Raw genomic sequence first — 23570 nt, 5'->3', positions numbered from 1 at the left:
CTTGTCTGTCTGTGAATGTTTAACTCGATCATAGACCTTAGGGGAAATCCACTGATGTAGTGTCCAGGTTTTACTTCCCTTTCTTGCACTAAAATCCCTTTGCAGATCCTCAGTGAGATGGTAAAACCACGTTTCCTCCATGTTACGTTTTCTCTAATGTTTCTGTTTATATATACACCCCTGTGCTCAGTGTTTTTAAAGAAAGACTTTTAAGGCATAGATAGTCTGGCAAATTCAGCCAGATGTAAATCCAGTGTAAAGAGACCAATAAACGGGTGAGCTGATAAACGTTCAGATGTGACGTTAATTATGTAGCAGAAGGGAACGAGGGGAAGTTGTTAATAAGGCGCTCACGTTTCTTGTCTTGCGACTCATTTCCAATCAGACAAACAAGGCGCACACAGTACAGTACAAAATGTGCTTAATGACTGATTGACTAAACACACACCAGCAGTGACTTTGCATACCTGTGTAAACACGAGAGTCAACAGTCCTTACTAAGTGGTGCATTGTGTGTCGCGTTATGCAAGGTGTCCTGCCGTTCACATAGAAACTGCTTTCGTGCGGCGTTTGTATCAGCGGAGGAATCAGGGTCGAGAGAAGAGTCTGTTCTCAGTGAGCACAGATAAGACTGTTTACCTTCTGCCGCCTTCTGAGAAAAAGTCAGAGCTCCAGTGTTTGCTCCACACTGGAATGTGTATATTGTACCCATGAGGCAGTTCTTAATGTCTGGCCGTGTGTGTGTACATCCATGTGCTCATATCTGGCGTGTGTGTGTGTGTGTGTGTGTGTGTGTGTGTGTGTGTGTGTGTGTGTGTGTGTCTGTAGATCTTCATCAGTAACACTCTTAATGCTTTTCTCTCCACAAAGCTGCCGTCTATTGCCTGTCTCTGTTCTGTTTGTAGTGTCCTGTGTGTGTGTGTGTGTGTGTGTGTGTGTGTGTGTAGGTTTGTGTAGAAGGTGACATAATGAGGCTACTGACCCGTTCACTTCTCCCTTCCTGATTGACAGTGCAAACAGTAACACACTGAAATAAAGGGTTAATGTGGGTTGGATCATAACCACGGCCTATGTTCCCTTTTAATTCGGCATCAAACAATTTTGTCGATTGTGTAATGGTGACACCATGGTACTGCTACTACCGGATTCACTCGTTATCTACATTTCACAGCAAAACAGAAATTATGAAACCAATCAAAATAGTTTTGAGAGTCGCTATTTACACCTTATGTTGTAAAAATCCAAAATCTGAAGGTTGTGCATAATATATTTTTATATATTTATATTGTATAGTTATATTTTCTACTTTTTAAAATAGTTTATATTGTTAATTTTTTATATTTTCTATTCTTTAAATAGTTTATATTGTTAATTTGTTATATTTTCACTTAATAGTTATTTGATGCATGCACCAATATCACCACAACAAATTCCTCGTATGTGTAACATCGTACTTGGCAATAAAGCTTTTTCTGATTCTGATTCTGATTCTGAAGTCCAACTGCACATTAAGGGTGTAACAAAAATCGTCTTCTCAAATCGATTTGGGATCTCGTGGCTTCAGGACACCTAGGCTACACTGGATGACCTGTTTGGAGCCATTTATGTTTTTGCTTGATCGCTTTTAAATAGTCTTCATTGAATTCAGTTGAATACTGAAATGTTTTTTAACCCAGCAAAATCTCACCCAACTTTGTATCGACGTGGAGTTGAGGAGATACTACCTGGATTTGAATTTTTACCCTTTAAAGGGAGGATCTGTTTGTCCAGGTTTTAAGCTGTATGTCTGAGACTGAGACTGAACTTTCATTGTTTACCAGCTCGGACGAAAGGTCCATGAACTTCTTAGAAAACGCAAAGCTGAATCAGGGAAACTTCCACCACGAGTATGCAAACTGCATCCATCGAGGAAGGTTAACGTCACGGTCCAGGACAGCTGAATGAAGCTGGTGGTGAGTATGTTTTGCCAACAGCCGCGGGTCTTTCCGGAAACGACAGCCCAGTTTCTTTTTTATTTTTGTGGAAACCGTTTTCAATGAAACCAATTTCCTTTGAAGCAGTTCTTCCAGAGAAAACTTTTCACATCGTGTTCTGAAGGGTATCCCACGACGGAACTGTCTGTCTGTAACTTTTAAAAGAGCTGTTAACTCATATTTAAAGTGTAGAATTTCAAGACTTTGACTGCATCAGTTTTTGGTTCAGAACAAAACGTACACGTGGTCGTTCTGGTTCAGTCGTCCTCACGTTGATATTTTTAGCGTATGGCTTGTTGTCATTTCATTAAATGGCAGGTGGCGGTTTTTGTCCCTCTGCACAGTGTGTTCACTGTGTGCGTCTTTCTGAAGGGGGACCGTGTGAAGCTCATTATGGGGATCCTGCTGTTTGAGAGGTGCTTTACCTCGGGTCACGGATTGTCCCCTTCAGCTCTCCATTGAATGCTCATCTCTTGTTCTCACACCCTCGCTGTAATGTGTGTTTACACTCAAATGGACACTCTGTATTCTGTGTGTGTCACTCACAGATCAGAGTTTGATTCGGGGTAATGATCCACTTGTACAGTAGTGGTGTCCTCAGATAACTGTTCCTTGCGCCAGGCTGCAAAGAGCAGGACCAATGGACCCGCAACAGATTGGACTACACCGTGTGCGGCGAGCAGTTAATTTACTGGCTCTTAACACGTTTGCAGGATTGAAAATGGCTCTGAAACGATCTGGAGCAGGCAGAATGCCTTTATTGCTGCGAATCTGGCTCACCAATTTTTCCCCACGTTTTTCCAGCCGGCCGCTGATCGGCCAACAACTTCAGGAAGTCCAGACAGTCCATATAATCCACGCCTCATATCATCCTTTATTGGGCTAAAATAAGTTGCTGCTGCGGATTAGTTTCTCAATAAATCAAAAACGATTCTCTTGTCAGGATATCGTTATATTATTGATATATATTCGGAACAGATTATGGTAAGAGATTATGGTACATAATACAGATGACAGATGCGAAACAACAGCAAATGAAAAGTGCTTCCATTTACACCATGGGTTGAGTTTATGAGCTAAAGGTGCTGTATGTAAGATTTTTATTTTCAGATATTCAAAATAAATTAAGAATATTAACAGTGTGTGTTCTTGTGTCTCTCTCTGCCAGGATTCCCTCCTCCCTCCTGTAAAACTGTGACCGGATGTCTTTTATACAGTACTTAGGTTTACAGAGAACACCAGAAATGTCAAGCTAAACTCTTAGTGAATCACGGTTATGCAGAAGACTTGTAGTCTGTCCTATAAAAAGACATAATATAAACCTGAAGCTCATCCTGTCAGAGGGTTACTTAATTCCTCCCACTGCTCGACCCCGACATAAATGCATGGAGATGTCATGAGAAAATGGGATGTGGTGTACGCCCAGACAGTGCAACATTGTGAGATTTTCTTTGTAAGTCAAGAGTTCCGTTACAAAGAAGTGTAATAAAAGCTTCATGTCGTGACATCCCCCATAAATCTAGCTTGTAATCCTGGAAAGGCTTGTTTGTCGAGACAGTCGGACCACTTTCATCTATTTTGTTGTTTCTACTTTCGTCTATTCATCCTTATTTGGGAGGCAGCATGGGAGAATTACTCTTGATTTACTGTGTATGTGTGAAGTTTTAGTCCTCAGAGCAGCTAATTACAACTACACTGCACAAAGAGATCCAGATGAAGCATTTTAAGTAGGGGTCCAGAACTAACTTTTCTGGTCTATCTGTCAATGGCTGGTACACTGTAAAAACATTACTCCCCAAAATATTGGTAGAGTGGCCATTAAACTGCCACTTCACAAATGCAAGGATGTGCTGTTTCTCCATTTAAACATGCAATATGTCAGTAATATTTGGTTTGAAACAATAAAAAGTTGTTTCATGTTGCAGAGAAATCCTCTGATGTTAGCATGCTAACCAGATAGCCGCCTAGACACCTTTTCCTGCTAGCTTACAACACTAGCACTCCCATCATGCTCCGAGCTCCCAGTATAGGCAGTGTCTGCTTATAGGAGCACTAGCTGCGGCTAACTGAGCTAACTAGCTAATGGCAGCTGTTTGTTTGTCTGCTGATGTGTTGCTCTCTGTTTGTTTGGAGTACGAATTTGACAGGTGGCAGTGCTTACACACAGCCCCTTTCAATACGTTAATATCTGTAATTTACTTTTAACAATTCTGATGTTTGTGCTATTGGCTTGGACAAAACAAGGTTATTGTGGTGGCAATAACATCTGTGTTACATTTCTGCATCAAAACAAGTGTATACAAATGACTAGACCCTCCTAATATGTTCATGCTGAGTTGTTTATTCCAGGGAAACCTCAGATAATGCGTGAGGGGGAAGAAGGAAGTCAGTCAAACTTAATGTGAACGAAATGTAAAAATAAAATATTACTTCATCCGTAAAGATTTCTGGCTGAAAAACTCCCATGAGCTCACGCTTCTTCATGCCTTCAAGCTATATCTTTTGTTATTGGATTGATTCATTAGCTACAAGCTGTTGGTTTAACTAACTGCTTTTTGTCTCTTCTCCTAATCGAAACCATAGCAGTTGCTGATCAGAAGGCTCTTATACCAAGCATTTGAAGTCATTATCATTCATTTGCAATGATTTTTAACGCCACTGAACAAGTACCCTGCTGAAAACGTATCCTCTGGGTTGATTTGGAAGGAGACAACAACAACATATTGTAGCTTTGTTTGAATGACTTGTTGTTCTACATTGACCGCTGTGGCGCACGCCTGAGAAAAGAAAAAGAAATGACGAGAGAATTGGCATGCGTTCCCCTCATTTCCATCTAGTGTAATCCTTCCGGGCAGCCACCCTGCCTGTCTAAACATTGTCATCATCATCTCCACAATGTGTCACACACAGAAAAATACCCAGGAAACATGAGCAGAGTTCAGGAGAAGAGTGGGAACCACGGCCCAGTATTAAACCACAGAAGCCATCAAACTGCCCTGTTCCGTTCTCTCTGCTCTGACTATTGGATGCCAATGGCACTGACTCGCTACTGTGAAATGTACTGTGTATACAAGCCTGGCCACTTTGACAAACGCACGTCCCACCGTGAGTTTACGTCCATAAGTGCGTGTGTGTCTGTATCTTTGTTTGCCCAAATACCAGCTTGAATCATCAGGTGAAGTTTATCTGTATGTAAGTGAAAACCTGCCATCAGAGTGTATGCATCTGTGTGTGTGTGTGTGTGTGTGTGTGTGTGTGTGTGTGTGTGTGTGTGTGTGTGTGTGACAGATGTGGGTAGCTGTATGTTTGCTCTCAGAGAGGAGGTGAGGAATATCACGGCCCTTCTCCAAACCGCCTGCTCTCCCGCTCGGCTCAGATCTGGCCGTTGTTTATACGATCCGACTCTTGGCGACAAGGTGACGTCATCAATAATATTTTCTACGGGCGCTTCTATATCACACAGGTTACAGTAAGCGTTTGCCTGCGAATGCGTAACAGTGTAAACTCACTGCGATATCCATCCCTTTAGTCACAACAGAGCCCATATCACCAGTCTGTCAGAGAAGATAAAAAAGAAAAAAGAAAAAAAAAAAGCTTGTTTTTCCTTGTTGTGGAGACCAGGCTGAAATGAAATTCAGGTTTCTGTTTTTCACTGGAGGAACGAGTGAGCTGACGGGGGTTTGCGGTCACGGCTTCAGACTTAGATTCACTTGTTCACATATGCTTTTCATTGCATCCCACCGTCCCACGTTTTCATTGTCTGTGTGTTCATGAAGACACAAACCGTTTTCAGTAGAGGCAGCACGGATATTTATCTGAATGAACGATATGAAAGATGCTATTTGTTGGCTGTGTGTTTTGCATTTTGCCAGAGCAGCTGTGATATCCACTGACGGTGTGTCGACACTCACAGGACTGCTGTGAAACAAATTTGGTTTTGAGGGAGATGGTATTTCGACATCAAGACACTCCAATGTGCTAAAGCCTGCAGTCGTGGATTTAAATAAGGGCGCTCCGATCACGATTTTGTGGGCCCGTCACCAGTTGCTCGAAGCATCAGCCAATCCCAGGTCACCAATCAAAATTATGTTTCTTAACTAGTTTTCAGTTTTTAGTAGCAAAATGACATTCTGCAAAAAGGAAGAGGAGATACATTCTGATGTTAATTTCTGTTGATTTAAAGAAAAAAGTTTGAAACTAAATGAAAAGTTATCAGGAAACTATAGAAAGCAGAATTGAGAAAAACATGTAGGACGCAGAATTTCGGAAACATTGCGATCAATCGGCACGCAAATACATTCAGATTACAGTCGTCATCACACTGAAGAAGCCTTTTAGCCTTTGCCTAAAAAAAAAGAGAAAAACATTGCTGGATAATAGAAAAATTGTTGCTGATTAATTCAGGAAATACTCCTTTAAACCATGTTAACCTCAAAAGTGTAAAACTGAAACTGGAAGTGGTGAGACCCGCAGGGAAAGTGTGCGTCTTATCCAAAGATGATCTGTTCCCCCAAGGGTGTGCAATTTCTCCACCTTGCACCTTCTTTGGTGCAAGATGGAGAAATGGCACACCGGTGAAGTTAGCATATGCATCCAGATGTTTGGAAAACGGAATACGAAATAGTTAAAAACTTCCGCACATCATTCAGGAACAATGAAAAATACATTTTTCGCACTCAACTCTGGAGAAAAATAGTTGAGTGCTGAGTCTCAGACCATGTCGCCGGCCAGGAATGAGACTCAACAATCAAGTGTCTTTTTCTCAGGAACCGCTCAGTAAACAGCATCGTAAATTACATTTATGTAACCACATTAACAAAAATATATATTCCCATTCTAGCTGTCGTTACAAGTAAAAGTGGTTAGTGTTAGTGTGTTGCTTCTATTATTCTGCTTTTTACCCTGTCAAGTTTCTTTGTGTACCTTGAAAAGCATTACATAAAATAAATGTATCATTATTTAAAGATCGTATCGTGTGTCTGCGCTGACTTGGCGATCGAGTCTACATTTCATTTGATGAATGACTTTATTCAAAGTGATGATTGGGCTCGGTGATGATGTTGAAGTGAAACTCTCGCCAAAATGCAACCTAGGCTTTTTTTGTGAATGTATATGAGTCAAACCTTTGTGTAAAAGCATAATTACGACAAAAGAGGCACTTTTAAGATCAACCGTATTTTCGTATTTTCTCAGTGCAAGGGGCATTTTTACGATAGCATCAAAATCGCTATTTTCAAAAAACTAAGAAGGCTCGACACAACGTGAAACTGTGCTCGTCGTATCACCAGGGTCTCTACACATGAACACGAGCATTAAGAACATTACTGTCTGTGCACACAGTTTACTAAAAAGAGAGTTTTTGGACATCTCACCTTAGCAGCAGCTAAGGGTAGCAGTACCCTCAATTAAAGCTTTTCAATTCTGTAAAAATGACATGCAAGACAGCCCTAAAAACTCTAAAATCTAAAAAGTGTTTGTTGTTGATGTGATCTCAGAAAAACCTCTTCGCGTTCGCCTGTATCTCATTCGTCAGGCTCCAACAAAGTCTCTCACTTTCATCGGCCTCTTTCAGTCAGACAGATCAGCCCTGACGTTCACCTAAATGGTTACGCAAGTGCCTTAAAACTGGTGCACTTTTCTGTCTGTTGCTCTTTTCCAGGAATTCGGCTCTTTGTCTTTCTTTGTAGCGGGTGATTGATGAGCTGGAGGCTGCTCAGACCCTCAAAGAGAGAGAGAGAGAGAGAGAGATGGAGAGAGAGATGGGGAGATGGAGGGAGAAAGGTATTGAGGGATGAAGAAGCCTATTTGTAATTGGAAATGTGTTGCGCAAGAGCTTAGCTCGTTACCACATTGCAATGGAAAGACACTCTTATATGTCAACGCCGCTGTGCTCACTTTGTCCTTGGTGCGCAACAGTTGTACTTCACAGGAGAAATCGCGATCTGTAAAAAAACTAAAGTGCAATATGATTTTTAGTGCATAATTTGCGTGCTCCCTTTAGGTGTTAACTCCATGCAGGTTGTTTTAAAATGAAAAGTATGTCAGCTAAATGATTGGCCTGTTCACAACCTGCTCCTTTAGTCTGACTGCCTGTGTTTCTCTCCCTGTAGTCTTGGACTCACGGCTACTTTGTTGGAACATAGCCGGACCAAAAGCCTTTAAAACATACATCATCTCTGCACGTGTGCCTATGTTACACATGTGGCTACAAACAGGGTCGTATTTGCGCGCGTGTGTGTCAACAGCCGTGTCGTCTCAAATTAAATATAGAAAGGTGCCAGCTGATTGCCATGCCTCGTCCAGCATTAGGTCGCATTTCGCCGCTGCCCTGCCCTCCAACTGTCAGGTGTCAGTCAGGTGTCCCCCAGAGGGTTAAAGAGGGCTGGAGGTTTCCACAGACTGACTGGCATCCTGAAGGTTTTAGAATAGTTGGCACAACCGTCCGAGGAATACACTGACTGTCACAAACAATCTCTTTGTGTCTCTCAGAGAGTTTTTTTTTTGTTTGTTTGTTTTTTCAAAAGTTCATAAGAACATAAGTTTCTAATTCAGAGTCGTGAGTTCAAGGTTCAATTGAAAGTAATCCCAGTGTTGGAAGGCGGCCATAAACGACAGGCCTGACCTCCGCTTCACAAGTTTCCAGTGTCATAAAGAAGCTGTGGTGCCAAGTATTTACCCTACTCAAAGCTCTCTATACCCCGCTGGCACAGACTCCTGCAGCTCCCAGCCAGGGGAGATCCAGAGCTGAGTTGTGGAAAACACCCTTCTTGCATGTGTGGAGGTGTGTGTGTGTGTGTGTGTGTGTGTGTGTTTATGTGGACTTGTTTATGCACAGGCTTGACGCAAAGGTCGATTGAGTCATTAGCTGCTATCAGATATTTCACTTCAAATTTGATTCTGCTCAGGTGAAATTTGATAACTTCGTGTCAGCCTTTTCCCAAATTGTCGTGGCCCTGAATTGCAGGTCCGTTGCATTTTGCAGCTCGCAAACCGTAACAAACAGAATCCCTGTGTCCTCTCAGTGAGATCTAACGTCAAAAGGCAAAAAAAAAGAACTGTAACGAGCCCAAATGTCAGTTCAGGTCATGGATTCTTCTAAAAAACAAATCATAGAAAAGTTGATTAAATTCAACTCCATGCCTCGGTTTATACCTGCTTTGCAAGCCAAGAAATTAAGCCTCGAGTCAGAGGAAAACTGCTGTAACTGTGCGCCACATGAGACAAAAAGTAGATGTATCGGGATCATCACAGTGTGTTTCTGAATTTGCTTTGCTTCAAATGCTTTATCGTGTTTGATGCAACAGCTATCGTGCCCGAAAATGCCTTGGCGTGCAAACTTCTTCGACACAGTTCCACTTTCCTCACTCTCGTGAGAGCAAACCAAACTTTGAGCTGTTTGTCAGTCTGTCTGCAGCCGTCCAAGGGCTCCATCCAATGATGTCATCCCCGCTAATCCCGCAATGTAAGTCGGTGATGTCATTCAAACTCTGGGAAATAATCCTGACACATCTGATGTCAGATCAAACAGTCGAGCTCACAGGGCGAGTCAAAGTCACTGTGAAGTGTTGTTGTCGTTGTTACCATCCTCTTATTATGTACAGTTACTTTAAGATTTAGCTTGTTTGTTCTGCCAGTTAGTTAACTGGTTGGTCTACTGATTATTTACTCTTTTAATTGATTAACGACTTTTCTACAAAATGTCAAAAAAGGGAGAAATACACGTAAATTTACCCAGAAAGCTTTTGGTCATTTGTTGGGTGCCACCAACAGTCTAAAACCACAAAACATGAAACTGACGGTGGGATGAAAAATCTAATATTTGTATTTGAGAAGCTTGAACAAGAGAAAGTTTGACATTCTCATTTGAAAAATTGAAAGTATTTGCTGGTAAAACTGTAGAGTAAATGTGTGTTAGTGTGCAGCCGCAACACGCACACCGTCTCACTCAGAATCAGTGTCACTTCCCTGTTTCAGTAAAAGAGAATAGCTCTTCAGAGAAAAGGGGTTTAATTGATATCAGTTTGGTTTCCTTCTTCCTTTTTCACCGACAAACATCATAAATACATACACACTTCTTACTAATCGGTTTCCATCGAATAAGTTATGTCTCATGTGTCTTCACCACAGTGAAATGTCACTCTCTGTGAGCAAGTTCCCAAGGATTTGTGAATCTGTCACTCGCCTTTGTGACGACTGAATGAATAAATGAATGCCATGTGGTTTTGTGCCGTTTTCATCCTGACATGACTCCACTCCTGTTGTTGTTGTATTTCTCAGTTTTTACTGGAGTCCAATTCCATATCGGGTTTTAGCTGCGGCCTGCCACAGAAAGAAAGAGAGAGAGAGAGAGAGAGCAGGTTCAGAAAGCTGGAAGCCTGCACTCTGCAAGTATTTGAATTATGCCATTGACGTCAGCACAGTCATAAAGTAGACGGCTGCCCTTCCCCTGAAGTATTCTCTTGCCAGCAGGCCTGTTCAGCTCGGCGCAGATGGATTCAAACGCTCTCTGCTTCACAGACCGGCTCTTTTGTTTTGGTATTTGTGAAGCCTTTGGTCCCCCCCTCCACCCCCACCCGCCACCAAAAAAACACCACCATCACCGCCCTCTTTGTGGAACAGGACAGACAGCCGCCTTTTTAAAAATCGGTTCACCACCCCATTTTAATTAAAATCCTCCTGATTATTAACAGCAAAAACACGCAGCCGCCAAATCATGGTTTGGTTATCATTACTCTGCAGTAATGTCGCTGAGTTTTGGCAAGGCAGCGTTAAGATAACTTTGTTCTGTTGTGGCCATGAATGCCACATGCCTGTTTAGTTGTTACTTGGAGGGAACTTGTATTTGATCTTGATTCAATCAGGAAGTTTCATTTAGCCAATATGGACAAACACAATCAGTCGTATTGTTCGTGCTCGCCAGTGCCAAAAGACTTTATTGGCCCAATTTGATTGTGTTGTGTGCAGTGGGGCACACACACACACACACACACACACACACACACACACACACACACACACACACACACACGTGTGCAGACACACTGACACGCCATGCTTACCCGTCATGAGGAGGCATGCTGTTCGAGGTCATTTGAGGTTTGTCTCAGCTGGTCCTCATATGTTTCTCCAGACACCGATCCTCCGTTGCACGCAAGCCCCTTCGTCATAGAACCCCTCCGGTGGCTTTCCGCACCTCGCTCATCAACTCCGCTACGCCCTGGCGTGGACCGGCCTGGCGTGGACCAGCCTGGCTTGGCTCCGGTTCAAGGCCAGCATGCTAAATACGGTCGAGATACTGTTAATAAGACAGTCGTGTTTTTCTTGACAACGGTTCAACAACAGCTGGAAAAGTCTTGAGACCAAAATGATTTCTTGCTCTGCCTTCTATAAAATCTTATCCAGATATCAAAGCCAGAGAAACAGAAGAAGTGTGACACATGAAGCCCAGCTGCAGCCCACTGAGGTTGTTTACTTCCTCATTATTGGAAAGAAAACCTGTAAAAGTGATCTGAGCCCTGGTTTAAAAAGGTCATAGTGGCTGGTGGGGTGTCTTGTGTATTTCCAGCGTGTTAAACTGACAACTCACACCTGCATATTTTGCACCAAATAATATTTGTTAATAATAATATTGTTAATTTTACTGCCACGGCATTGTTGGCTTAATTATACATGTTATACAGCTCATTCAGTGTAACGCGGGTCTGCAGAAGCCCAGAGATCCCAAACTGATTTGACAAAACAATATTGGCACCCTTTTTTAGCCAAAAAGTCTTCACTGTAGCGGCTCAGCTTAAAGTGTTAGCATGCAGCCAGTCTGGATTGGGTGCACAAGCTTGACAGCCCAGTTGGAGGTGTAAATAGTGCCTCTCAGCCGTGGTATGGGTCTGCACATGTCTTTTCAAATCAGTTTTGGGTCTCAGGGCTTTCGAAGGCTGGGATCACTCCAGAGAAGCTGTATGGAGCCATACAGAATGAATAAAGCTTTTTTATTTAAGTTAGCATTGGGTTAAGAAGATAGTGGCTGAATTTCCATTTTCTGGGTTTGATGTTACTTTAACATTAAATCTAATGGTCGCTCTTGCTAGGATGACAGATCTTTGAATCCATAAGGGAATCCTTGTTGATGTCTCCTTCAAAGTGTTCGGTGTGTCCGTGCCAGCATTCCTGGACTCCCCCCCTCTGACCTGCGACCTGTCTTGTGACATGACAGTAAAGCAAAGTGTCTCATGGGAAAATATGACATAACATGGAGCATTCCGGTGACCTAACAAATGGTGGATCTGTTGTGCTGTTGGGGGGGGGGGGGGGGTTGATTTCAAACTTGCTCTGATGATCACCTATAAAACAAGTCATGTCAGCACGCTGCCACAGCATCAAATCACACTTATTCAGCCTCGATGTAACCTGCACCCCTCCCTCTTTTCTCCACCCCTGAGCCAACAGTTAACCTCAGTCATCATAACTCTAGACTTTGAAACCTTTTAATGAAAAAAGAAACGAAAGCATCAACAGCAACAGAAGTTTGGCTAACTGGGTTCGTGGCTCCTCTGATCCATGCTAATCAACCCGAGGGGCAAATGCCAGTCAGCATGACAATGAGGCCCATTCAGCCCCGTCAGTACTGTTGCTCCCAGTGTGGGAGTTCACCTCAGGTAACAGAGACAAAGCCCCGTCTGTTGCTGCGTGTTTGTGTGTATGTGTTTGTGTGTGTACACATGTTCTTGAGGGTAGTGAGACACTGTGGTGAGAAGGAGCGAGCCGGGTGTGTGTGTGTGTGTGTGGGGGGAGATGCTGTCGAGTTTATGAGAGCAGGAGTCAAAACAGCCGGAGAGAGCGCAGCTCAAGGACGGGGGGGGTGTTTTGCTCACAGGTCCACGCAGAAGACTCGCTGATAGGACGGACAAACAGCCTCACTGACGTCCATCTGTTTTATCAGAGGGAGCGAGGGAGACGCAGAAAGAAAACATTTCACATTTCTACGCCGGAACACGACGACCAGTCAGATAGCCACGACCGCTGTACGTGAGACTGAGGCAGACGCCCGCTGCTCTCGATGAACCTCCGAGCCCTGTGATGTCACACACAGTTCACTCCTCACATTATGTTCTTCACATTCACCTCCCACATGCATAAATCACTCCGTATCTCCCGTGTGTGTGTGTGAGTGAATTAAGTGCATGTGTGAATCATGTGTATGTGTGCTAGTACACCAGCAGTCTTATGTAAAAGCCATGACTTGGGATGTGGTTTGTCTCCAGTTAAGTCTTTTGGAACAAGAGGCACACATTAGGAAATCAAAATAAATCTGGAAACCAATATAGGACTGTACATCAGCGAGCTCATGTATTCATGTGAGGATAGTAATGATGATCTGGATTCACATTCATCCCAATAAGGGAAAATCACCACAGTCGACTTCTTCTGTGTGTGTGTGTGTGTGAGTGTTTTTTATCATGATCTGCACTTACACTGTATCTTTAATCGCCCCAGCCCTAGTTGGGACTGAAAGCCCATTTGGATCACAATAACATCAGGTCCGCTTCAAGATTTTGCTTTTCAGTCACTACATGTATCTTTATGGATGTCATAAAGGTCAGTCTGTGTAACCTGAGAGGCGTCTTTGTGCCAAATTGATTTGTCAGTGGACACAAAGACAACCTGTATTTAATAATCAGTTGACGGTTTAAGTCACATTTTCAAGCAAAAATGCCAATGATTAATTAGTTCTGCCTTTTCCAATTTTAAGAATTGTCATGCTTTTCTGTGTTGTGTGTCATTGGAATCAGAATGTCTTGGAGCTCTGGAGTGTTTGTCAGACTAAACAAAATGTGAGAATCTTGGGTTTGAGAAACTGTGCATTTGCCAAACAGATAATAAATTAATTAGGGAAATAATTGTGTAAATACTAGTTACAGCCCTTCTTTTTTCACGTTAATTAATATAAGACCAGTGACTTTGCCAAAACATGGCAGCTATTTGGGACTGGAGTTAATATTGGATACCACCCATTTGCACACCAGGCAGGATTAAAACCACAGATGAGCACATGGGGACACGCCGTGAAATCCCCCAACTGAATACACCCTGTTTAAACAGGGCTGGAGAGTCGCATCAGAAACACAATCCTCACAGTCTCAGAACTTTCCACCTTGATTTAGACAGGTTGAGTAACGCAGCAGAGCAGTTCCCGCTGTTATTCCAAGGATTCTCCACGGGATCCGGTGTCAGTGTCCTCCCTGTGAGAGTTGTTACGTGCTGCTCAGATTTATAGCTTTCTGTGTTGCTTTCCCATTGGGCTTTATAGTGAAACAGACAGGAATGTGTACATGCGTACCGTATGTTATGGGGAGGACAGGGAACACTGTGTCCGAGGAGAGCGGGGCGGGGGCAATAACCCCAAAGGGGGTCTGACAGACACATGAGCACACACATGCATGTGATCCAGTCATAGCACTTTTTGTTGGAAGCGTCGTGGCCAGTTCTGACTTTATTACAGCGTAAATACAAGCAGAGGGGCCAAAAGCCAGACTGGGAGTCACATGAATATGAATCTCCTAGATTCTTGTTCTACCGAGTCAAGCTGCAGTGTTCTACGCGTGTCCGGCTGTGACACCAGGAACAACAAGTTTAACAGCCCCCAAGACCACGAGCTCACCTGCAAACAGCCGAACAAACATTTCCTGCCGAATTCCTGTAAAGAAGCTATTTCTGTCATCACAAGCGCGTTTTCTGATTAAATTCTTTGGACTGCGCTTAACCTTAAATTTAAAGGGATAGTTTTGGGGAACAGATTTGTATTTGCTTTCTGATTTAAGCCCACTAATCAACGCACTGATACAGACAAGGATGAAAACCATATTTATTGCCGCATTACAACGAATCAAGATTCCCAACACGTGAGTCGGCATCCAATAAGTGTCCACAGTGCTGCTTCTTGAGGGTCACCACACGAGCGATAAATCTGCCCCGAATGACTCCATCTAATGTTTGCTGCAAATTCATAAGTGGTGAAGCAAGTGCAAATCCTCTATTGCAACAGAATGTCCAGTCATTATTTCTCCCCCTTCTGTTTGTGATTCACAACCACAGGGCAACAACAACCCTGATACCATCTATTGACACGCTATTTGCACTCGCCTCCCCGTAAATCAGATAAATGAGCTTGAATGAAACGCAGACCTATGATGTCATTCCGTCACTTCTTAGAACCCGGCACACAAATGCTCCGGGCCACATTACATGCTCCTAAAACCACAAACTCCACCACCACCTTTTTTTTTTTTTTCACAATACTTGTCAGTGATGGATTTTGCAATGCAGTGCATATGAAGTCATAATTTGTCCCATAAAAAAAAAAAAAAAAAAAGAAGGAAAAGCAGCGTTACAAAAGCACACAGCCTCGTCATACCATCACCGGACTTCGAAAGGAAGTGTTGTGTAACAGGCTTCAGATCAGCTCGCTCTGTTTCTTGTAAAGCAAGAGATGCCACTTAAGAGCGATTTCCACTGTGAGTGGCTGTCTCATTCAGAAACCTGCTGGCAATCAGACGACGTCAGAGTTTCTCTTTGTGTGTGGCCTGTTTATGTCGCTTTGCTGGAACTGTGGCACGTAACCCTTCTAAAAACTGACATGATGCTGACATGATGGTGCTCTGGCAATGGTAAATTAAAAGCAGAAATTAAAATGAGCGGGGGGAAAAAAGAGAGACTGTCCCCTGCTAACCTCTCATTCTGCGCGTTTTATAAGCACGTGTGTCAGTGCCTGTGGGTAATCTCCGCTAATGATTTAACCTTCACAATGCCATATAGATTTTGGCTGCTGATAACTCGCTTCAGCTCGCATCACATCGCATACAGGAAACTGACTCTATCCCCATGAGAGGATCACAGATGCAGCTGTTTCGCACACACACCCTACACACACACACGCACACACACAGCTTCACCTCCACTGGCTTGACATCCCTTGGGCACACCTCTACTAATCTGATAGCAACATATGCCATGTGTTGCAGATGTCTAAGGCTTTGCGTGTGTGTGCGTGTGTGTGTGTGTTTGTGTGTGTCTGTGTGTGTGCACTGCTGCTGCAACTGAGAAGTAGAAGTGAGAAGTCTCCCATAAAGTCATGCGTCAATAAACCAACAGATTCTTGAGAGAGAAGGGAGGTAGGCTGGTAGAGCAATAGCGCAACAGACATTTTGAAATATTTAATACTGAACCATACCGTATAGGGACGCAGGAAGTCTGTCGCACTTGGGGGTAATGAGACATCAGTCTGTGAAAGGACATCATCGTGAATTTGAGTGCATTCTGCTCTATAACAGACGGCAAACTTGGAAGAAATAAAACGGAAATTCTCCAGACTCTTTTTTAAAACCATCAGGAATCAGGATTTGCCTTGCTCTAGAGTGATGGGCACATCAGGGTAAGAAGAGAGGCGGTTGAACAAGCCCGTGGGGGGCAGTGTTATGATCTGGGGTTGATTCAGTTGGTCAGGTCTAGTTTCAGCAATGCTGCGTGCCCAAAAGATGATTGACTACCTAAATATACTCAATGACCAGGTTTTTCCATCAATGTTTCTTTCGCTGAACTGGACTGAACGTTGAATTTAGAGATCGACAGAGCAGGCTGACCTCACACCCCTCCTAACCCTCCCTGCCTCTGCAGCCTGTTGGCCCTGCCTCCCTCAGCTGGAAATTACACGTTTTTATGTGTTAGTGCAGTAATGAGACATTTTAGTTGATGTACAGTGCACCAGTGTGCGTGTGTGTGTGTGTGTGTGAGAGAGAGAGAGAGACTGGATTGTACATGCGTATGTGCGTGTTTTCCTGTCTGCCCCTGTGGGACAGACGCTGTACTTCTGAGTGCTGATCATAAAGGTCCTTGTGTCGGGGTGGAGGCGGTGGAAATCCCCTCTTACATCGTGGTGTTGGTGTGTGTGTGTGTCAGCAGACATTTGGCTTTTGAATGCTGTTTCCCTTGGTCCATCTGGGGCCATGAGAGTACACTGTGCAGGCTGCTGTAACCGAAGTAATTGCTGGCTGACATGCATGCGTGTGCTCTTAAAACAAGTGCAGTACAAAAAGCATGTATTTGTTGGTGATAGTCAGTTTAAGTTCTTCTTTTCTTTTAGAAGCAGAAGTATTGTATGATTCAGCGTGACGTGAGTTATGTAAATATGAAGATTAGTGAGGCTAAACATTTAAATGCAAATACTCGGTGAATTTGTAACTGCGGTTTTACTTGTTTTTAATCACCCTTATATTTTTTATTGTTCCAATGTTCCCGTCCGTCGTAACAGTCTGTCCACCCTGCTGTTTGACCCCGCTTTGGTTTACCTATTATCTGATTCTAGGACAGAAATGACCACATTGTCCTGTCTCTGGAAAAACAAATAAGATTTTTTTCTTATTCTGCCAGTACTATGTTCTGTGTCAAATCACATCTGCTAATACTTCAAAACAGAGCTGAAAAAAACAAGTTAAAGTCTTTCACTGGTTCAACTGACTTCTCTGTTTCTTAGCTGCAGAATAAAAACACGGTCTGTTTTTTTTTTTTTTTTTTTGGTCACTTAACCTATTTTCCTCTGAAGGGAAGAATTTAAATCATTATCATTAGATTGGTTGTTGCTGTAGCCATCATATCATAACAGTATTGAGAAATCAAGAGTTTAATGCCTCGATGATGAGCACATAAATCTGACTGGTGGTAAGCTTGGTGCAGCACTGGGGTAAAGGCTGGTATTAGTGTTTCTTGCAAGCAGGGCAGCGATCCGAGTAAAACCGTTATACAAGCGCTATAGTTAAGTGGATCTGGCACCTACCTAGAGGATGGATTTAGTTTGTGGGGACCCACAAGAATCTGGCCCTGTGACCAGTGTTAAGGTCCTGACTCACAAAACCAGATTTTTTTTTTTTTTTTTTTCTTACAGAGCTTTGTGTGTTTTGAAATCGGAGTCATGATTAAATCTTGGTTAAAAGCTCAAGCAATCCATCAAGAGTTTCACCCCAATGTAGCGTCATGACAACAAACTATAACACACGTCAGTATGCACACACACCCCTTTCCTGAACCGGAGGCTGATCTGATGAATCGTAAAAACATAGTACATTTAGTGTTACTCACTAAAATCAGAGGTGATTTTTCTCAAAAGTGTGAATCCTGCGTTGTTTACGGGCATGTTTACCATCACGCAGTCTTACCTTTCTCCGCCATGGCATTGCTGAATTATACAACAGCCACCTGTTGATGACTGAAATAATGTGAAAGCACTGGCACAGTCCACAGTGAACCTCTAACTGTTGCAAGAAGGGATCAAAACATTTCGCCTTCATTCACATAACATTGACCCAGAATCTAAAAGTTGACTGATTTGAACTGCTTAATGGATTATCCGGCTTTTAAAAAGCATAATCTTTGGTCTCCGCTTTTTCGCTAGCAGTGCTGAATTTTAAGCTTTGTGTTTTGGATGTTTGTGCCTTGAATGTCCCTCTGGAGAGGTAGCGGACTCCTTCATTAGCTGCTCTGCACACAGTCATGTGCCTTTGATTTTGTATAAAAGATGATTCGACAGCAAGAGACTTGTGCTCCCGTAGGCCTCGGATGAACATGACTTCTACTTCTAAAACCCTGCCGCACTAAATCTGTCATTTTTGCACATTTTGATCTCACACGTTTACTCACCCTTCAGACAGAAGTTACTGACTCTTCAGCGTTACCAGGCATGGACTAAAGTTATTGCTGTTTTATGAGTAAAGTCCATAAAAACATTGATACAGTGGACTGCCCGAAGGATACTTTTCCATCTCAGTGAAGTTTAAAAGTTCAGATGAGAAAAAGGTTCCAGGGCAGAGGACTTCTCTGTGCGCCGCAGAAACACAAACCACCTCAAAAGTGCTGAGAATACGGAGAAGAAACCTCTCGAATGAGTGTAAGCCGTTTTGACATCAGAAGCTTGCGGAGTTAAACTAAACACACACACACACACACACACACTCCGTCTTTCTCTCGCTGCCCTCATCAGAGCGAGGGAAGGCTGAGGGCAGAGCGCCAGGTGCCTCTCATGTTTGGTAGAGCAAACAGGCTCGTGTCTTTGATGGCGAGGAGATCAGAGCAGGGGACACATTCTACGTGGCCACGCTAAGGTCGCCGCAGTGCACACCCTGCTGCCATGTTGTGCTCCGCAGCTAGGAGACACCGACTGTATACAATGCAGGAGCAGCAGGCAAGTGTGTGTGTGTGTGTGTGTGTGTGTGTGTGTGTGTGTGTGTGTGTGTGTGTGTGTGTGTGTGTGTGTGTGTGTGTGTGTGTGTGTGTGTGTGTGTGTGTGTGTGTGTGAGTGAGTGAGTCCAGCTCGACCAGCCGCCCCCTCTGCTTTCCAACAAGGCCTCGGTCCAACCTTTGATGTGCAGTCGTAGTTGGAATACGGCTGGAATATTGACTCCAAGGTTCAGCAGCAGCTACAACACGCTCTCTATGTCTGATTATAGGCGCGCGCATAGTTGAAATAATCCTTTTAAATCTGAAAGAAAACAGCCCCTGTCATGGTAATCATGCTTATTGTAACATTAAAGAGGAGGTTTGCACTTGGAAATAAAACCCATATTCCTGAAACGTTTTCTGTTTCTGCTGGTCTTTCATTGGGACAAGTCTCTCTTTAAATTGAATTTGTTCCCTTGATTTTTTATCTCGCAGCTTCACTCCAACCACACTTTTGTTATCGTGGTTTAAATCTGCTGGCGTTACAACAGCATAACATCTTCTAACTCTCCTTTGAATTTATTTTGTAATATTATGTTGTGTTTGATTTTCAGATGCGCTACAATCAGTTGATGTTGCATTCTTACAAGAAAAGTGCAACACATAGTTATTAATTATTCAAAGTGATATTTAAAGGTGTGCATAAGGACATCCTCACTGATTGATTTTCGTATGCCTAAATAAACAAACCATCTCTGTTTCATGATTGATTAAACTGAATAGACAAACTGACCTTAAAGGACGACACAGTTTCATACCGTTTTACTTTGTTAATATGTGGCGGACCCTGCCACCTTTCTCGCTACATTGTTCTGGGTGTTTATTCAGGCAAACTCTTACAAAAACATTTCAGAGTTCACATTATTTCCTCATTAATATTGTAAATGATAAAATCCTGAATTTGAATTTCCTCTCCAAAACTACAGAGCTCCCCTTTAAGATATAGCTGAAATAAATATTCAATTAATCCATCCAAATCCTGCAGCTTCCGTTCAGTAACTGTCATACTTACAGCAGGGGTTTAATGATTACACTTGAAGTAGACTTTCAGTATAAAAGATCGCGCCGCCTGTGACGCTCATGTTCAAGTTATGATCCATGACTACTTACTAGACCACATTTGCCACATGCCATGACACGCAGACTCACAGACTGAAAACATCACCAGCCGACGCGCTCATGGCTGGTAATGATTTAAAAACTGAGTAACTTAATGTTTCCCTAGAAATAATGGGCAGAAAATGAGCTGACACTTGCTGTTCACGCGGTGTTCTCACGCAATACATACAGTACACACACACACACACACACACACACTGGCTGTTGCTTAATATTACGGAAATATCTTTCAGTTCTGGTAAAATTAATACCCAGGCCAGTTCCTGTAATGTTTGTCTCTGTGTTACATTTGTGCCTGTGCTGTGGTTGTTCTACGCACACACGGCAAAACAACAACCACACGTCTTTATAGCAGCTGTTATCATTTTAGCAGCAGACCAAAATGTCAAATGTTCCGACTCGTTAAAACATCCCGAATCTTTGTCACGTGTGCCACGGACAGACGGGCCAATTACCATGTTCGTGTGTAACAAAACAGTGTCACTATCTGTAGAGAGCTGTTATCTGTCTGTAGTCTATAATCAGATGTTATTGTACTGATTAAATAATGTTACATAACGATTGTGGTTGCGTTTCGTGTATGTCTGCGTGTCAGAAAGGAGAGAATAAACAGTTAACCCGAGAGCTTGGTTTGGCTCGACAAGCGCTTGTGTGTGTCTGTGTAGATTTATTGAAGTGTGTTCGCTTCCTGTGTGTGTAGTGATGGTAAGGGGGTCTGGTTTCCTGCTTTAGGGGGCTGGCTTTATGTAAATGAGCAGAGGGCCTCAGATTGAGGGGTTGTTTCGGGGGGGGGGGCAGTTTACACTCACTCTGACATGCACCGAGAGTAAAGTTGAGTGTGTGACGGAGCCCACTCAGGTCCTACAGCAGCTTTCCTCTCCCGCTCTAGTGACAGCTGCCCACAGCTACACCTCCTCATGATGAAGGAGCGCTGCAGCCGGGTGCCACCTCTCGCCGTGCCCCCTTCTCAGCAGCAGCAGCAGGCGCCCCGAGCTGGACCTGTGGGTGGATGTTGCCTGGGAGTGGCGGGGCAACGCTCCGGCTCCATGTGCACCGTCTGTTCTGACTGTGTGTCTCTGTGTGCCGGCTGCTTGTTGACAGATGAGGCGTACCAGAAGCTGGCCATGGAGACGATGGAGGAGTTGGACTGGTGTCTGGACCAGCTGGAGACCATCCAGACCTACCGCTCTGTCAGCGACATGGCCTCCAACAAGGTAGGAGAGGCTGCATCTTTGTTTTCTGTATTTCTACTTTTTTTTTTCCAATCCCGTTCCATCATTAGCGGAGAAGTTGTTCAGGGCACGGGGCTAATGTTGCCTGATGAGCTTTATTTGAGCGATGTTTCTTTCAATGAAAATGTTTGAAACAGAAAGAAGTCATGCTTTTGAACCCTGCAGCAGTGAGGGAATCTTCAAGGAGCACTAATCCTTCCCGGCATAATGAACACATGGGCGGCAGTATACAGAACCCAGACGTACTGTAGCGTGCTGTAAACAAACAGGAACTTAGCATGACCCGAGCAAAGTCGAAGTATTTAAAGTGTGAACTTGTGCAGTAAGAATGAGGTTGGTTTGGTGGTGGGGGCTGCGGCAGTAAGCAGTGTCAGCGTGTGCTGTCAGGTTTATACACACATGTGTGAATATGACTGGATGTTACTCTGAACCGACATATGGCTCCAATCATTTCTGCTCAATTACCTTTTCTCCATCTGATCTGATTAAAGAAAGTGTTGATTTTCATGTTCTATTCTGCATCATTGTGTGTGATGTGCATCCAAGCATAAGTTAATGATTCTTTATTTAAGTAGTCTAACCCCGCAACCATAATAAAGAGCGTGATACTCTGCGATATTTGCCTGTGTCTGTAAGGCTGACTACTCACTACTTGCTGCTTGATTGATTCTGCAACCTTTACTGTTTCCCGTCAAACACCTTCTCACCATCCGCTGGTTGTTCTATTTCTTGTGTGTCATTGATTGAGTGTGCTGTGCATCAAGGTTTAGTTCCTGCTCAGTTGTCTAAGAACCAGGAACTTGACAGAGCATGACACGGAGTGGTGACACAGTATTTGGCCTATATCTTGTAGATTTCTTGAACTTTCTCTTGGTACTGTTTTCTGTAGTTTATATCTGATCTATCAATGAGCTGCACCCATGCTTTTATTCTGCAGTAAATGAATGCATTTCTTGTGAATGCTTCCAACTTTTAATTAGATATGGGAGCACAGAGCAGCAGCGGTAATGTGGCACTTACAGTATAAATAGCAGGTTTTTACACCGTAAAGTGAGCAATTCCAGATGTGAGTGAATTATGAAACTTGGAGCCCAAGACATCCATTTACGACACTTCATTCCAGTAAAAGCTGCTCATCCGGCACATGAATCAGAAGCACGCTAAAACCTCACATATCCACATCTTGTTACTTCAGAGAGTAGCTTAATGACTGATTTTTTTTGTTTTTATTGAGACGTCGTTTGTCCCTCGATTTCGTGCAACTACAGTCTCATAAGAGATATTTGGTCGGACCTGACCACAATATATCCACGAAATATCAGCGCTGTCAGTTATTTGGGGAAAAAAAGAAAAATGAGTGACTGACCTGCTCTCTGAAGTATGTTCTTTCATTCTCTAAAATCAACGGGCCAAGCAGGAATATGCATGTGGAAGAAAACCTTTTGGCGTATGTGCTGGGTGAGCAATTATGATCCACGTGACTCGTTACAATCTTTGAATCCTGTATCTATTTCTTATAATAAATCCTTGGCTATAAGTAACATTGCAGCCATGATGGTAACGACTTCTGTAAACATGAGTGAGACTGGATGTTTGCCCATCTTTCTTATAGAACTGACACAACTGAAACAACACAGCTGCCGGGGGTGACAGTTTGTAGGAAGTGCCAGATTTCAGCTGTTTTGTTGACTATAAACTTCCGATGCTAAACTCTTGTTCGTATGCTACGCTTGTGGCGATGAAATCCCAGAACGCTGCTGCATAGGCTGAATAGCAGTTGTGGGTAAGAGAGCCTGAAAACAGTTTTGTCAAGCGAGCCAAGAGGATAAGCTTGTTATTTCTCATAAAACTGGACAACAGGATGCGAGGGATCCCACAGTGGGTCAAACACAATAAACTAGAGAGGAAGAGAGAGAACATTTTGTGTGTGTGTGTGTGTGTGTGTGTGTGTGTGTGTGTGTGTGTGTGTGTGTGCGTGTGTGTGTGT

The 23570-nt window shown here is 43.2% G+C and overlaps 1 protein-coding gene and 1 long non-coding RNA gene across 7 annotated transcripts in view; one reads left to right on the top strand and one right to left on the bottom strand.

Annotated features, from left to right (window-relative positions):
• pde4ba (phosphodiesterase 4B, cAMP-specific a) overlaps window positions 1-23570 on the top strand; it is a 175758-nt gene that overhangs the window by 133927 nt on the left and 18261 nt on the right. For all 5 annotated transcript variants that reach the window (XM_037114578.1, XM_037114579.1, XM_037114581.1 and 2 more), the window contains one exon: window positions 21453-21565. In XM_037114578.1, the coding sequence (XP_036970473.1) occupies window positions 21453-21565 (113 nt within the window). The remainder of the gene's footprint in view (window positions 1-21452; window positions 21566-23570) is intronic.
• LOC119028520 overlaps window positions 9989-23570 on the bottom strand; it is a 42239-nt gene continuing 28657 nt past the window's right edge. For both annotated transcript variants that reach the window (XR_005077738.1, XR_005077739.1), the window contains 2 exons: window positions 11033-11250; window positions 9989-10292 (listed from right to left, as the gene is read on the bottom strand). This is a non-coding gene — a long non-coding RNA (uncharacterized LOC119028520). The remainder of the gene's footprint in view (window positions 10293-11032; window positions 11251-23570) is intronic.

Source organism: Acanthopagrus latus, chromosome 11, assembly GCF_904848185.1.
Source record: "Acanthopagrus latus isolate v.2019 chromosome 11, fAcaLat1.1, whole genome shotgun sequence".
NCBI lineage: Eukaryota > Metazoa > Chordata > Actinopteri > Spariformes > Sparidae > Acanthopagrus > Acanthopagrus latus.
Note: the sequence above shows the minus strand (reverse complement) of the source record. Positions and strands in the feature narration are given on the sequence as shown.